The 12,258-nt window shown below is 50.7% G+C and overlaps 3 protein-coding genes across 3 annotated transcripts; 1 reads left to right on the plus strand and 2 right to left on the minus strand.

Annotated features, from left to right (window-relative positions):
• Positions 1–134: 134 nt before the first annotated feature.
• On the plus strand, positions 135–723 carry EAH_00053460 (hypothetical protein; the record flags this gene model as incomplete). The annotated part of the gene is made up of 3 exons (XM_013391049.1): positions 135–274; positions 412–481; positions 631–723. Coding segments are annotated over 3 exons (303 nt in total), but the record flags the coding sequence as incomplete, so codon positions are not given.
• A 1,358-nt stretch (positions 724–2,081) lies between these two features.
• Positions 2,082–4,885, minus strand: EAH_00053470 (hypothetical protein, conserved; the record flags this gene model as incomplete). The annotated part of the gene is made up of 5 exons (XM_013391050.1): positions 2,082–2,443; positions 2,591–3,035; positions 3,497–3,635; positions 4,143–4,280; positions 4,785–4,885. 5 exons carry the CDS (start codon positions 4,883–4,885, stop codon positions 2,082–2,084), a joined length of 1,185 nt encoding a protein of 394 aa, XP_013246504.1.
• A 4,446-nt stretch (positions 4,886–9,331) lies between these two features.
• EAH_00053480 (Chromosome II, complete genome, related) lies at positions 9,332–11,720 on the minus strand (the record flags this gene model as incomplete). The annotated part of the gene is made up of 9 exons (XM_013391051.1): positions 9,332–9,424; positions 9,569–9,644; positions 9,782–9,921; positions 10,211–10,353; positions 10,466–10,616; positions 10,725–10,803; positions 10,897–11,021; positions 11,174–11,454; positions 11,603–11,720. The coding sequence occupies 9 exons, from the start codon at positions 11,718–11,720 to the stop codon at positions 9,332–9,334; spliced, it is 1,206 nt and encodes a 401-aa protein (XP_013246505.1).
• Positions 11,721–12,258: the final 538 nt, after the last annotated feature.

The raw sequence follows: 12,258 nt of genomic DNA on the forward strand, positions 1-12,258 counted from the left end.
AACTGAGGGTCAGAGGCTAGGGTACGGGGCCAGGGGAAGGCTTTTCTGCAGAGTGATGGCCTGAAGGCCAGAAATTATTTTATTTCCGTGGTGGAATCTTTATTGGCAGTGCTGCGAGCTTAATGACTTTTCAGGCGTGCACAGAGGATAAAATGGGCATCGTCTTGTCTCAGCAGTTCGAGCTGCAGAGGCAGTTGGACATGATTGAGTGGAGCGAGAATTTCCTGCGACTACAGCGATCTGTCCTTCCCCCCGCGGACTACTTAGCTGCATGGTACGTCAGTTTGTTTATGGGTTTGAATGGAAGTGCTGCACATATCGTAGTGGATTTACAGGGGTTCCGAGTTGGTATTCTACCCAGCAGCCCAGCCTCGCTCTGTGTGCGTATATGACCCAAATAATTAGGCTCAGGCACTGCCGCATCCGAGATGAAATAGAATCGCTCAGTGGTGACCTCTCAGACCTCTCCAAAATGGTTGTGGTGAGGTTATGGCTCTATTGCAGAAGCACGGAAACGTAGGGTAGATTGCGGTTACTATAGGCAAGCAACACTGCATCTCAAGGGGCAAGCAGTACTAATAAAAGACTAGCCTTACTGCTAGATTATGTGCTTATTACCTGCTCCTGCAGCCTAACGTGCGACTGGCCGGAACTGTTGAATTTCTTACTGAGACAGCACTTGAGCACCACGAGCTGCACCGGCTGGCCGGAAGAAGGATTTAATACGCATCAGTTCCTCGTCTCAAGTTTTTGACAAAGCACAGCGAATCTCCCTTGCCACTAGGTTCTGTCACCAGGTCCTGTGAAGATTTTCAGATCTCTACAGTTCGCACGTACGCATATCACAGTCTACAGTGGTAAGGGGCCTGACTGGAAGAGAAGTCCCCTTAGGGCTTTGAAACGCAGCCCCTGTGCGCATACAGGAATTGTTGCAGCTCACTCGTAAACAAAATACTTCCGTTTATTTTTCCATGGGTAATCGTCGCATATCCTCCGTGGCATTTCGCAGAAGAGGGAGTTGCAACTAAAACATCCACGCAAGCCTCGAATCCCTAAGCCGCGAGCCACGTGTGCTGACGGGAAAAAGTAAAAGCGAAGTGACGCTCCTCTGGAATAGATTTGACTAGGTACCGTGGATTTCTGGGACGCTGCCTTAGGCACTCCTTCCTTCCTAATTCCCGTATGAAAAGCATTCCTCACATTCGCGCCCCAGGCATCCTAGGCAAAGTTCGCCTATCGTAGCGGAATATCAATACTTGGTTCCTTTTCAGATTGCTTCTGTTCCCTGGGTGTTAGTTTCCAACCACGCAGCTGCTCGGGCCCCACACGAAACCCCTACAGCCATATAAATTCCGAAATGAGCTGGACCAGCTTCTAACCGGCTATACGCGAATCGAAGAGATTCCTGTTTCAATTGTCCGCTGTGCAGCTTGCCGGCGCTGTTGCATGCGCAGACGTTCAAGCGTCGTTTCGCACGATTTGGTCTGCTGCATCGCAGCGCTGAGTCCATCAATCTTGGGATCCAATGAAATTCAGCATTGCGCTGTACTCGGAAACGAATACTCATCTTCAACTTGCGAAGTAGTACCCCTTTTCCTTTCCCCTTGCGAAGGGGGATACCACACATTAGACTCACCTTCATGCACACGCTTTCTGCCCCCTCTCAAATGACGCGTTTAACGTGGCAGCCTTGAGCACAATTGAGCGGAGCAAACTCTTGAACTGTCTGAAGTGCAAAGAACTATAGCATCAAGCTTGCCAGAGTCCGAAACAGCACGAAGTATGCCTGCACTTTAAAAACCTGAAACCAATGCTCTGATATGTTTTCAGCTCACTGGTAATCGTTACTTAGGAGACGTTGACTTGTTGGGGAACCAACACACCGGCCTGCATTTTCCGAGCTCAGGAAATACTTCCTTTCGAGCTATTGTGGATGCATGCTTCTCCCCTACGCCACTATTATTCAAAGGAGTAAAGCTCTTCGGTAATTTTGGTGGAAGGCGTTTCTGCCTGTATTGTTCACGTGCCCGACGCTCTTGCGCCGTTACAAGGCGGGTAACCTCGACCATTTGCGCTGTTTTCTATGACCCTTCGAGCAACCTAAAGAGGTCGACACATCGAACAAAGCCTGGAGGCACGCATTGTCTGTTCACTTTTTCCGCCGCTGATGGTGACAGGTCATCGATAAGCTCGTTAGAGTCTGTGTGAGACGTTTTATCCATTCCCCCAGGCCATTGTCCCTCTGGTTGTTCCGCGGCTTTGGGTTGTGGCTTGGCTGCGGCCTCTGCTAATTCGTAGCAATGCTGCATTGTAACGTCAAGCGGCTCAGCTTTTCGGTCGCGAAGCCGTCGAAACCACTCAAGAAAAACTTCCCGCGGCAGCGGCTTCGCACCTAAAGATGCTTTGTAGGGTAAATGCATTCCTAAATCCAAAAGCTCATACCCTGCAACCTCACCACACTCACAGAGGCAGCGTGAAGCTGCTACTTACCATTAGCGCCGCCAGAAGCAACTTAAAGTACAAAATGCGCCAGTATTGCGCAGCCGGTAGCGGCAACTTCCATGTGAATCCAAAAGGGCCTTCCACTTACCCGCTTTGCGTAGAAGCAGCCGAGTGGCTGTGAGCTGCGCAGTGCCAGCTGAGTCTGCATCCGTGAACGCTGTCAGACTGGTATACACTCTGCCAACAGACACACCAACTTCTCCTGCGATAAGGCAGAGGTCCTTGTATTGCGTGCTCGCTTCCCCGATCCGCGGAGAGGAGCCGAGCGACGCCACAGCCTCCGACACCGCAGGAGCAGGCGCACCTTTCCTGTTTTCAGCCTCAAATGAAGTCCCTGTCTCCGCCGTAGGCGTCTTCAAAGGTAGAAGCTTTATATTCCCGATTTCGCACAGGGGAGCCCAAACTTCAAAACTGTGTAGGTGCACATCTTCAGGGCAAGGGCTTCCGCCGCCAGCTTGTTGCGTACCCTGCTGCGCGCCGGGGTAGTTCGGAGCAAGCGTCTCAGCGGGAGGTCCTTCAGGCGAGTTTTCCCGCTGACGCCGTAGGGCAGCATCACGCAACGTTCGCCGGTGCAAAGCTCTGAGACACTGGCGGTTTCGAAAGCAGACAGCACGCAAACTCCTCGCCGTGAACACCCCACTTCTTCCAGAGGAAACTAGACATTCGCGTCCATAGTTTTCACCTTTCATTGATTATAGCTGCCACAAGTGCCCTAGCAAGTGTTCACCGATCTTGGAGAATAAAGAATGGCAGCTGGGATTTACTAGATGAGTAGAAAAGGAAGAACCTCAGTGGTCGCACCTGCCGTACAGATTCCCACAGCCAATTTTCCCCATGGCGCCTCACGCATCCAGCCAATACCTGTAGCCAAAGCCGACGCAGCACATGTGCATAAGGACCGTATAAAAGGAATCGATAGCTGCTGGAAGGCAACTGAAGAGGCATGGCAAGATGCAAAGGACAGCCCACCTCGTCGAAAGCCCTGTCTACGGACACGAGGAAATTCCGAACCTTCCGCCGCAGGCTCTTTGAGGCCAAAAGAACACCTTTCTCCAGATCCAAGAATAAACACATCCGTTCTAGATGCAACTTTGGCAGCAACAGCGTTGTGCTCAAATGAGGAGAGGACTTTCCTAAGAAATGCAGTCAAGGAGGGAAAAACTGAAAGAAACCTTAATAGATAATGCACGGGCGTTCTTATGCACTGCCGCTAGCATTTGGAGAAAGACCGCCGTCCCATTTCGTAAAAATCAACACGCTGCAGACTCCCACTAACAGCACTGCGCGTGGATCGTCAAATATTGTTCAGATGTTTGTCCGTGTGAGCAAGGAAAGGGGTAGCCATATGCTGACCACCTGCATGCACGAAGCGTTCTGCAATTGGCAAAAACCCCGCGCGGCAAAGCCTAGCGTAGCCACATGGAGATGAGCCCTTAGCCCACGCAAAGGAACCTGCAGCAGGAAAACATCTTGCATACTTCGCAGGTAGGTGGAAACTGCCTTTCCACCGAATCGGGTGAAATATCACGTATAGAAATTCGCTGCCTCGTGGGCTACCCAGACACCGCTATTGCCAACTCTGGTAGCATCAATGCGTGCCATATCGACAGCAATGGAGCTCGGCTTCGCCGATAACATACTTGCCTGGGTAACCGCTTGCTGTGATGGCATCCGCAAGCCTCTCTTCGTCCGTCCGCTCGTCAACTATGGGAAGGTAAGACAGGAACGGATGGCTTTCTAGTAAGGCATCAAGAAGGCCAGCCGGAGGTACAGAGCAGCTGCAGGAGCAGCATTGAGAGCATCTGCATACATGGTGTTGGCAAGTTCTTCCCCCAGCCCCTTTGAAAGCACATCTAGAACAGAGGCTTGGGGCGGACCCAGGAGATGAGGGCCTGCTAGCATGGAAGGTCTGAGGGGGCGCTAAGCCTTCACTAGGGTCAGCATGTCTTGGGACCGATGGTTTCTTGGGCGGGTCCGCCTCTGGCGTTGCCAAGGCACCGCAGGGCGTTCCGATGCACAGCCTCGCTTCGTGGCAGGGGCAGCGGCAGCAGCAGCAACAGCCTCTGTTGATGACCTCCGATAAAGGAGTGCATGCGCACAACGCCATTCTCTAGTAAGGCGCAGGCCGCTACATCTCCCGCCGCCCTGACCTACGCAAGCATGGCCTGCCCAGTGATCAAGATGTGATAGCCACAGTTGTTCGATATTCGGAGTACAATTGACGCCATTACAAGATGAAAAAACTAAATCTTAAACGAACTCAAAGGCTTCTTGTGGAATACCCCTGCATATGAATTCGAAGTCCCAGCTGTCGGCCACAGCCCCGCGGCACTTTATGAAGAGGCCTGTCGAGGCGCCTGAGAGCTCCGTATGAGCCGAACATTCATAATGAGCTGTATTAGCAGTTTCTAAGCAGTGAGCGCACAACTGACAGACATTCCTGCTTCACTTTTGCGAATGTGGGCATGGGACACATGTACGGAAGTTGATGGGTGCTGCGGATGTGGCTACTCTTGAAATATCTGTTTCTGGGAAAGATTTAGTATAATATTGTTCAGAGTTGAAGGATGGCTTCTGATCTCTGTCCTCCGTGGAAGTGGGAGACAGAGATCAGTAGCCATCCTTGGTCTGGGTGGGTGCCACTATTTCCACTGGACTGGGGGACACTGCGGTCTAGAGTTTCGGCCTACAGAATTGTTTGTGCAGATTTCGACCATGAATCACAAGATAACGTGTTTTGCCGATAGTTGGCCACACCTATTGCAGAGGGGGGGAACGGGGAAGGGCTTGTGAGTGGGAACTGAACATCTGCATTTCTCCTCAGGATTGTGGGATCTACGAAGGCTAATCAGGAATCCAGTCTACTGATTGATCATGCTTCTCTTTAGAAAGTTAGCTTCCTTGCGAGAACTTGCGTGTCACTATGCGTGCTCTTTTTGCAAGGGCCGTCGTGCTCTACAGGCGATTGCATAGAACATGAAGGCCTACGTTTCCTCGACGGGAATCACGGATGTTATGAACAGAGACAGCTTTTCGGCTGCTAACCTTTAATTACTGGGCGAACTCTTAATTTTTGGGCGGCGCACTGATGGGTCAAACACTGACGGAGCATAGCTTGCCACTACCCCCGAAGCGCTGCTAATTCCTGTCAATTGCCGCCAGAGCAGCTCCGCTGGAGGTTAATGACTCACACGGAGGCGGTTTTATCCCAACGTTAGGGATCATCACTGTTTCGAGACCAACGAAGCATATGTTGGTGGGAATTTAGGTATAGAGATTTGGGCTTATTTTTCCCTGTACACCTACGCACGGTGCAGGCTATGCCACTTTCTCTGTGGTTTGCTGAATCTGGTACTCTGAGAGAAGGCCTCATTTTAGTGCTTGTGGAGTTTCAGTGTTGAGCCATCGTTGGAGATCGCTCCTGACTCCAGAGCGCGCACTGGAACGGAAGGGTCCGGTTGAGTCAAATTTTTTGGTATCTATCGTATCAGGGGCGTGGCCCCTGGTGAGGCACTTACGAAACTCTAAATAGAAATACTAGAAGCCCTAGTTAAGCCTTTCCTATGGGCTCGCCATGACATGTGGGTCGCCGTCCGTTCCGACGTGGAAGGGCATTAGGCTGCATGGCTACTACGATGGTACGCCGCGCAGTGGAAACTGCCTTGAAGCAGGGACGGCAAGAAAATAAGCGCATAGTCAATGGACACTCAGGGGTTCTGACTTGTTGCACCTAGAAGGTAGCGTATTGTGCTCATAAAATGAATAAGTGCTCTATGGTTCCCCGCAGCACTTGCAAACTTTGACGAGGTGGATGACTGTTCATCTGCTCGTACGATACAAAAGTGGCAGACTGAGATACTTAATCAACCTGAAGAGTAAAGGAATAGGAATTGGCACTGCGGCAGATGTGACTTACCCTGTGTGAACAGCGCTTGAGTGGGTCTGAAAGTCTTCTAGTTCGGGCCGCAAGCACGGGTCCAAATGCGTCTGCGTGATTGTTGTTTTTCGTTGAAGGGTGAGTGGGCAACGGAGATTAATGCAATAACAAGTCCGTTTAAGTATAATCCAACATGGGGGCCAAAGAAAAAAGAGATTACACATTTCAAGTTCTCTTGGGTTTCCTCGGCGTGCCGGGATTCGTCACCGCAGATTTGGAAGTTTGGACACGGATTCACACAACAGAGGAGGCTGCAAAGGAATCGCTATGAAGCAAAATTGTTTTAGTGACAATCAAGAAACCCTGTTGGTGGTTTCTAGGTTTGCGCGCCTTTGGGGGGATATCCACGGCATACAGCACAGTTGGACAGCTGGTGCTGGAAAAGTGACAGGGTAGGAATTCTTCACTTAGAAACCCCCCTCAGCAGTTCCTTCCTTCAAAACTGGTGAGGTGGCGGGCTCTCTGCTGGCTGCATGCTGTATAACAACTCCTTTGTTGCGCACTGAAGCAGCATCGCTGCCTTGCTGTACGTGCTGGTTAGTAGCCACACAGTGTGCTGATGACTTGATGTGCTACAATTCCATTAGCGAACGCATGATAGGTGTCCATTCAAGGCATTAGTAGCTGCTTTCCAGGTTTTAAGCTGGGACCATGCACGGATAACAAAACACGCCAGCACGAGCTCCACCAATGTTTTTGATGCTGTGGATGGGCTGGACAGAAGCACTTGAAGCAAAAGCACAACAGATAGAAAGGAGCATTCGCGAGGTTCCAGAACGATTCCTCCATAGCCGGGGCCGACGTCGTACTTGACAAAATAAATAGGCTGACTCGTCACTACGGGGAAGGTATGGTGCTTTACAAAACGGTGGTTTGGGCGTGTATGCTTCTGATCCGCCAGTGACCGCAAGAAAGTCCGCTGTTATCTTTTCTTAAGGTCAGCCTTCTAGCGAAACCGCCGCTGGGCATCTGTGAAGCGAAGAAGATAATGCCTCTCGTCCTAATAATCTATTCATACCTGCTCCGGCAGCCGTAAGGGCACTTACATTGAGAAAAATACGGATGGCCACAAGCTCCTTCGCAGTTGTTCATACTTTTCTGCCACAGCAGATTTAGGCATATTGACAAAACGAGCAGCATCGTCTTTGTTGCCTTTACAAGTGGCCAGAGGAACGTCTGTCGAAGCCATGTGGAGCCTGAAGAATTGATAAACCTGTGGCAATTGGTTTGCTCCAGGAGCACAGTGCACAAAGGCTTCCTGAGCAATATGACTCTCTCAACACCGAGCATAAACGCCCAACAAGGTTCGAGTGGGACTAGCTCTTGCTTTGTGTCTTAGTGTTGACGCTCTTCTGCTCCGAAACAGAGACAGCATTATTTGCCTCTCCCTTGAATATCTGTTCGTGAGTATGAGTGCCACTGCCCGGGCAGAAGGATGGCGTTGTGGGCCGTCGGCATATGCAGGTGTACTATGTACTGATATGCACGCTGATTTGTACGCAGGACAACGTTAAAGCTAGGATGCATTTCGCCTCTGCAGAAGTAAGCAGCAGGCGTTCGCTGTTTCCATTAGAGGTGGAGCCTCACAAGAGCAGACCAACAAACAAAGCCGTCAATTGTCCCCACCAGGTGGGAATGGCGCGTAAACGATTGAACATATGCGGATATTTCAGCCTTTGGTTTAGCTGCAACGGGCGATGCGAGGCCTTAACAATCATCCATTGCCTGATGAAGTAACCGCCTGCGTGCTTTCAGTATTCCGGTTGAGTGCGTGCAGGAATGGTGCTGTTCCAGCACGACAATTTAAAAAGAATCAGTGTTTTTCTCGCCGACAGCATGAAATCTACTTTGAATAAACTAAAAGAGCCCTCTGCATAAGAAGCATTGTTGCTTGTGAACGGCACCTCTTCATTACGGCATCTTCTCAAGAAGCACAGCACCAGCAGACCACACAGAGTGGCTTTCAAAATTAAAACGTCCCAATATAACACCTCGTTGCACTTCCAAGTAATGAGCAGAAGCATCCACTGTTCGGCCTCCCTTGCCTGAATTAGATATAGAATCGAGATTGTGGGCCAGCTTCAAGAAGGCACGGCCATGTTTTTCCAGTTGTAGACTTGTTAAGTTCACTACGAAAGTTGCGACTCGAGCCACTTACGCCATTTTGAAGATTCAACGGGCGCTGCCCATCCCACGGAAAAAACGGCGGCACCAATTTGCTCGATAGGCAGCATTCTTTCTAGCCTCTCCAGGATACGCCGTTGTCATCCGTAGCATTACCGGGCGCTTACATTTTCACGTGGGTCCCCCCCTACTGCAGGAGACCCATATTATCTCAACAACCCTGTTGGGATTTCCGCAGCGAAGGTGTCTGCTACGACCTTAGCTGTGTACGCGGGACTGTCAAGAACAGTGCTGCCCGAAACCGTGGTTGTAAAGTGTTAATCCAGCCAACAGATTTCAGCACTTCGTTTACGACTGTTCGCAGCGATTAGCTGCATCTCACCATGGTTCCCCTGCATGCTGATAGTGGCCTTAGTATCAAGGAATAACGAACACTGTTCTCAATCCGTTTAGCTGTTTTCGTTTAAAGGCATGTACGCTGAAAAGCCAATTCATGTCGCAGCGGTCCGGCAAAACGCATTTTTTTCTGCGTGTCTCGCAGAAGTGGGTGGCATCAGAGCTGGTCTGGCAACTCCCGTGAAAGTTCATCCTTACCGATGCATTAAACTGGTCATATACCACGCCTGCATTTTAAAAAAACAATGCCTGTTAGTCACGATGAACGTTCAGCTCCATATTGGCCAGCTTAAAGCCGACCCTCGCACATAACCAGGAAGTTCCTCTTCAGAGAGCAGGGGACACTATGGCTACCTTTTCGAGCCGGTAAGATTAGCTTTTCTTCCCTTGCAAGCGATGCAGTTCTCTGTGTTGCAGCGCTGTATCCGTGAGGAATTCAACCGTACCTTCCAACCTCATATTTGGCTGCAAAAAAAGGCGCGCACGCCCCCCGCGAAATAGGCAACTGAGGCGTCTTCAACGAAGAGGTGTACACAGTCACCTCGAAAATGCAAGTTAAAGGCGTCGCACCAGCAGCTATTACTTGCTCATGGTGAACTAAATGCTTACGAGGACCATCTGTGACAAATCGGAGAAATCCCCCGCCAGTGACTCCATTTCATCTCGTAAGCGGCAGTGTCTGAGCCTAGGCATTCACGCAAGACACATACGTACATCACAGGCGAGCTGAAGATATCCTAGGAGGAGCAAGGAGCTCGATTCACTCAACTACAATGTGTGCTGAGCTTGGCCCGCTTAAATCGACCAAGTACACTGGCATACCATGCAGCTAAGTAGTCCGCGGGGGGAAGGACAGATCGCTGTAGTCGCAGGAAATTCTCGCTCCACTCAATCATGTCCAACTGCCTCTGCAGCTCGAACTGCTGAGACAAGACGATGCCCATTTTATCCTCTGTGCACGCCTGAAAAGTCATTAAGCTCGCAGCACTGCCAATAAAGATTCCACCACGGAAATAAAATAATTTCTGGCCTTCAGGCCATCACTCTGCAGAAAAGCCTTCCCCTGGCCCCGTACCCTAGCCTCTGACCCTCAGTTGGTTCATCGATTCTTCCAATATGGAGTAGCACCTCTGTTCAACGGAGCGGCAGTTGCAGCGAGCTCGACTGCGAAAAAAAAGGAAAGCATAAGCATGAACTGCCTGTCCACAAGCGGATGCAAAGAAAAGCAATCAACACCAGAAATTAAGGGACGATGAAGTACTCGATGAGGCTCTGAAGGGACTCGAGCTTTTGTGTAAGCTCTGTCCTGCGCTTCTCCAATATGAGATGAGGCTGGCGGCCCCTTTCCAAAGTCCCAGAGTACGCCAGTGAGAGTGGAATTAAAGTGCAAGCCCCTACAAACAATGAACGCGCAGTGATACCAGCATGCCGGCCCCTTGTTTCAGCAATTAGAATTTTCTCGAAAGCAGACGAAGTCCCCACTGCCATCTTCCAAATCAAACTAACCGGCGGAACTCCTGCTGGACGCGGCCCCCGTCGCATCCGCATGAAAGTGGTTTGGCCGGCACATACGGCACACAGGGGTATGGCACATTGTACAAAACGTTTCATACTCTTCCCCTGCGTGTTGTTTGCAGCGTCCACTAGGCTTGGGCATCTGAGCAAATACGCAGAGTCATAGTAGCCAAGGGGGAATTTCCTTCTGAAGTGAGCTTAAGGCGTAAGGAGGATAGTCCGTTCTTTCAGGTAGCACTAGAGTCCCCACCTCATTTAGTGGAACCCGGATGTGCCTCGACACCAGCTTGTTGTAGGAGTGTAGGCGTTCGTCGCACGCCTCGCACAGCCTGAAGAAGCAAACGCAGTAAACGGACGAAGGAATGCGCCAACGCACAAGCTGCAGAAGTGTGATGAATGATTTGCAGCGTGCTTCTACATACTTTGCCATGTCTGCAGGGCACCAAATTGCAGCTGGGAAGTCTTGGCAGGTGTCGCAGAGCGGCACAGCAAACAGCTCAGGCTCTGTGGGGTCGACTTCGAAGAGCACCAAATAATTTGGTACCACCTAAAGCTCGCCCGATGCAAGGCGCACAACACATTGTGAGATGCTGAGGCATCCAGTTGTTGCCCGTTCATCACCTGAACTGGGAAGAGCCGCATATCAATCACTTCAACTTCCATCCGTACCCATTATTCAATGTGCTACATTGATCGCACCTGTGATGAATCGTAAACGACGTACTCCTGACGGAATGTGTGTCGAGGTAGGACTCCCGCCGTAGCCATGGAAAGCCCTCTGTTTGCCTGTCGGATGGCTTCTGCCTTTCTGATACAGGACAACCCCTTCGACTGTTCCGGATCATCAAAAAAGACTGTGAGCGTCTCTGTTGGTGCTGCACCCCCGTTTTGCAGATACGCGCTATCGTATTCTGGTGGAAGGGTGGTGCGTTCGCCTGAGGCTTCTCTTTCATCAGACATGACAACCGAGTGACCCACTCCTGACAAAGGCACGCCAACACACCCGCTTCCTTCTACTTTACTGAGCTATTCCCAAAGACAAAGCCGCAAACAGGGAAGGCCTATGATAGCTTAATAACGGTGATTGCAGTGGGTGTTCCAGTGGTTTCCTTGTCCGCAATCTCTCACCAACTTTACAAAGGAAGTATTCGTAGATGCGTCGTTCTCCACTGAGAAGCTGTGCCTTCGCCGCTTCAATGAACTCTGACAGACCGTGTTTCCGTTGCCCTTCGGCGCAGGAGGTCATCTCTGCTGCACAAAGGTACGAGGCAGAAACGGCAGAATCTATAGGTGCACGTGTCTACACTCTGCTATGCCCCCTGAAGGAAGGCTACATCTTGCAATAAGGAGAGGCAGATACAGCTAAATTCTGATTTGCACTTTAGATGAGAGTGTGCAGGCGCAGGGAGAATGCATCGCCGTGCTTTTGCATCAGGGGCCCACATGAAGGAAGCGTAAAAGGATCCCGTGCATCCTTTGGCCCCCCGCGTAGAAGCGGGATTCCCTGCAAGCTTCAAGAAACCGAACGTAAACAACGGGCATCTCCACTACTCCTTCTGCGGGAGCTGCGGAGATCGTTGTGCCAACTTCTAATGTGTCGTTGAGGACAGCCAAGGGATTTCATTTGTTTAGGCGAGCTCTCCACCCGCGCTAACACACCTGAAGTTTCCCAGAACGAACTTCATTCCCCGAGGACCGATCTTGAAGCCGCGTCTGGCAACATCTTGAATGGAATTGTCTTCATCGAGCATAGAAGCGTCGACGAATGAATACACCACAAGACG

The sequence above is a fragment of the Eimeria acervulina genome, genomic scaffold, assembly GCF_000499425.1.
Source record: "Eimeria acervulina Houghton genomic scaffold, Eah_scaff991, whole genome shotgun sequence".
NCBI lineage: Eukaryota > Apicomplexa > Conoidasida > Eucoccidiorida > Eimeriidae > Eimeria > Eimeria acervulina.